We start from the raw sequence: 3,966 nt of genomic DNA on the forward strand, positions 1-3,966 counted from the left end.
TGGAGAGAAAATGTTTTGAGAATGATGTACAAATGCGCTTTACACAATTGATGTGTGTATGGATTGTGATAACAGTTGTATGAGCCCCTAATAACATGTTTAAAAGAAAGAAATATGAAAGAAAAAAAAAGAACAAACTTCAACAAAAAAAAATTCATGCCTTCGAGTTGATTCTGACTCACAGCCACCGTAGGAAAGAGTAAAAGTACCCCTTTGAGTTTCGAAGTCATTAAATCTTTATAGGAGTGGACAACCTCATCTGTGGGTTCAAACTGTTAACCTTCTGGTTAGCAGTGAAATGCATAGCCCACTGTACCACCAAGCTCCCCTAAAGGAACACAGCAGCAGTCCAGTGAGTGCCTCAGAGCTGCCACATAAGCAGAGCGTTGTTTTCTCTGTATCCATTCCTCTAGCAGTTAGGAACTGTGCCAGATAGATGCAACTGGAACAAAGAGAATATTATTAGAGTCTCAAAAAGAAAAAGTTATTTCCTAGGGCTTGCCTTATAGACCAGAGGCTAAAATGTTTAATAAACCAATATAAATATTTTGGTTGTGTGTACAAACCTGAAAATATAATTTCTTATGATTTTAAATTAACTTGAAAATTATCATGTGATCTTTTATTTCAGATATTTTCCAAATATGGTAAAGTTGTAAAGTAAGTATTCTCATTGAATTTTGGAAGTTCATTTTAAAATTTATTTAAAATTCCTTTATTACTATTTTTAAAATGGAAGTAGATTTACTTTTCTGGTATAAAACAGATACTTGATATAACAAAGAAAAAAACTACTGTTGGCTTATTTGTATTAATATTTTATAAATACTATATTATAAATTTATAAACATTTCATTAATTTTTTTCAAAAGGGCCCAGTTCTATATGTATAGTTTTGTTGAACATTGTGGTTAACATTGTTTAATGCACATAGTGAACAAGAGTTCTGGTTTTGGAAGCTAGGGCATCCATAGAGGAATCCTGCTTATTCCACTATCTCTGTAATCTCTTTATCTCATCCCTCAAGTGTTTGATTACTCCTCATTTTAGTATTTCATTTATCATATAATCCTAATCATAGTTTGTTTGCTTGATTCATTCTTCCTAATTTCCCTGGACTTTGAAGAATAGGTAACTTTCTTGTAAAGTGAATTTGTTTATCTCACTTTCTACATTATTTTATTACTTAGCTCCTTGTAAAGCTTTCATTTTCTAAGCATTTATTAATAATATCTGTTTATTGCCTTTTTAAAAAAAAGAAAAAGTATTTTTTTTATGTTTTAAGGGTTACGATAATGAAAGATAAAGACACCAGGAAGAGTAAAGGAGTTGCATTTATTTTATTTTTGGATAAAGAATCTGCACAAAACTGTACCCGAGCAATTAACAACAAACAGGTAAGCCATTTATCACCAAAATTTTTAACACATCTTTCGGTTTACCTTAACTAAAAATGTAGAAATGCAAAGGTTAGTAAGCTTAATGATAGCAGAAGATTCGGGGGTGGAGGGCTGGGTTCCCTAAAACTTTAGTAGTAGGATTCAAGAAATAAAACACAATAGAATTTCTAAATCTAAGCCAAATTACTAAAATGAAAATATAAAATTGGATTGAGAGTTGACAAATGGGATCTATTAACTAGGGTTGCTGTGAAAAACGCCCTCCATTAACTTTTTCTCTGTTTTAGTTATTTGGTAGAGTGATAAAAGCAAGTATTGCTATTGACAATGGAAGAGCAGCCGAGTTCATCAGAAGGCGACACTACTTCGATAAATCTAAGTGTTATGAATGTGGGGTGAGTAAACCTAAAACGTAATGGAATTTTGTACATTTTTAGCAAAACTCAAGCCTTCTCATCCCCAAGCCTTCAGAAGCTAATGAAAGATCTAGCAGAGAAAGGCAGACCAGATGCAGGGTCTAAAGAATGCTCTCTACTGCCAGCTTATTTCTCGTGGCTTGTCGTAATATTCTACCTCCCACTTCTGAAATGGCTCACCTTATACTCAGCAGTCACAGCATTGATTTAATCAGCATCTTCCCTCACCTTCTTAACCTCACCCAAACTTCCCTCACCTTCTTACCCTGACACTGCACTGCACTTACTTAACCCAATATATCCAAAACGTCATTTGAATCAATATCTTGAACATTTTTACAGTACGTTTCCTCTTTATATGAAGTCTTCAAAATCCAGAGTATATTTTACTTTAACCATACATATTAATTCAAACTAGGCACATTTCAAGTGCTCAGTTTGCTACATGTGGCTGGTGGCTACCGTAATTCGAAGTGCAGGTGTGGTTTGCTAGCTGCCAGAAGCATGTGAAAGTAATTAGCAAAAGTGACGAAGACTTAAAATGACTTATTTTTAAGACAATCAAACAGAAATAGGTTTGTCTATATTTCATAATTTTTTTTTTTTTACATTTAGGGTAAATGCTCCATAAAAATTTTGAGCTGTTTTTATCAGAACCGGAATCTTGAAATTTCAAATGTGTGAGGTCTTCCCTTCTTTTACCTTTTAGTGAAACATCTAAAATAGTTCCTAATTATACATATAGTTTGTTGTAGGTGATAATAACATGTCTTCCTTCTGAATGTTAAAGTAGTAAATATGATTATTAATTTGTTTAAATTCCCTGTATGACAGTATCCTCCTTTAAATTCGAAGACCTTTTAGTATTAGGATGCCGGACAAGTTTTGGTTAATAATAGCCACAATTTTTTCTCCCTTTCTCTAATGGGAAACAAAAGGAAAATGGTCATTTAAGTTATGCATGTCCTAAAAATATGCTTGGAGAACGTGAACCTCCAAAGAAGAAAGAGAAAAAGAAAAAGAAGAAAATTCCTGAACCAGAAGAACAAATGTATGTGTATCCACTCTTAGTGAATATATTATTATATTGCATCTGTCCTGAGACCGCGGACAGAGCCTCATTTGGTCATGTTTTCATACTGCAGTGAGGAAGTAGAAGAAAGTGAAGATGAAGGAGAAGACCCTGCTCTTGACAGTCTCAGTCAAGCCATAGCTTTCCAGGTACCACTTCTTTTAATTTTTTCCTGAAAGGCAGCATGCCATAGCTGCCTTGGGCTAATTGGCTTTATGTTCCTACTTCATCGATCACCTCCTCATGATAACCCTTGTCTTTCCACTTCACCTCCTGAACTTTAGGAAATCATTAGATCAGTGTGAGAAAAGTTTGCAATGGTTTTTCTAGATTTTAAGGGTCCCATAACAGCTTTAGTCTTAAACGCTTTTCATTATAGAATCAAGCAAAACTATTTGACTAAAAGTAAGGTCAGCTCAACAGAAAATGTTTTATTCTGTCAAAGACATTATTTTTAAAATAGAAACTTCACTCTAAAGTAAAACCCAAAACAAGTTTTTATGGTATACAACCTCCTAATTTTGTGTGTAAATTTTTTGTGTTAGTAGATTTGGCAAGTTAAAAAACATTTCCCCTTTTCACATATAGCATTTCAGCCTCCAGCAGGGACGGCAAAGAGGTTTCATTTCAGATGCCTGTTAATTAGTAGACAATGACTAAAGTCATGTTGAATAACATTGGGAAACTGAGATAGAACTTGGCAAAGCAAAAATAAAATAAAAAACCAACACCCTGAGGGAGTGGAATTGCCTGTCTTGGCATGGGAGGGTGAGGAGCCATGAAAGTTGTACGCTCTTCCATGTTTTAAATTAATGTACCACATCCCCTTACAGAAGGGTCGCGGGGAGGAGACCAGCTAGTCAGGGTGCAGTGCAGCAACGATGAAACATACAACTTTCCTCTAGTTCCTAAATGCTTCCTCCTCCCTCCCCGCCTACTTTCATGATCCCAATTCTACCTTACAAATCTGGCTAGACCAGAGGATGTACACTGGTACAGATAGGAACTGGAAACAGGGAATCCAGGGCACGTGATCCTTTCAGGACCAGTGGTGAGAGTGGTGATACTGGGAGGGTGG

General features: G+C 35.1%; 1 protein-coding gene across 2 annotated transcripts in view; it reads left to right on the forward strand.

The window, feature by feature from the left end:
• ZCRB1 (zinc finger CCHC-type and RNA binding motif containing 1) overlaps positions 1-3,654 on the forward strand; it is an 11,964-nt gene extending 8,310 nt beyond the window's left edge. The window contains exons 4-8 of one of the 2 annotated variants that reach the window (XM_045287297.1): positions 632-660; positions 1,286-1,397; positions 1,688-1,795; positions 2,755-2,867; positions 2,962-3,654. In XM_045287297.1, the coding sequence (XP_045143232.1) occupies positions 632-660; positions 1,286-1,397; positions 1,688-1,795; positions 2,755-2,867; positions 2,962-3,064 (465 nt within the window). In that variant the 3' untranslated portion in view covers positions 3,065-3,654. The remainder of the gene's footprint in view (positions 1-631; positions 661-1,285; positions 1,398-1,687; positions 1,796-2,754; positions 2,868-2,961) is intronic. The other variant, XM_030884755.2, reaches the window with a different exon arrangement.
• The last annotated feature ends 312 nt before the right edge of the window (positions 3,655-3,966 follow it).

Source organism: Echinops telfairi, unplaced genomic scaffold, assembly GCF_000313985.2.
Source record: "Echinops telfairi isolate 266 unplaced genomic scaffold, ASM31398v2 ScPeMD7_12;HRSCAF=54, whole genome shotgun sequence".
Lineage (NCBI taxonomy): Eukaryota > Metazoa > Chordata > Mammalia > Afrosoricida > Tenrecidae > Echinops > Echinops telfairi.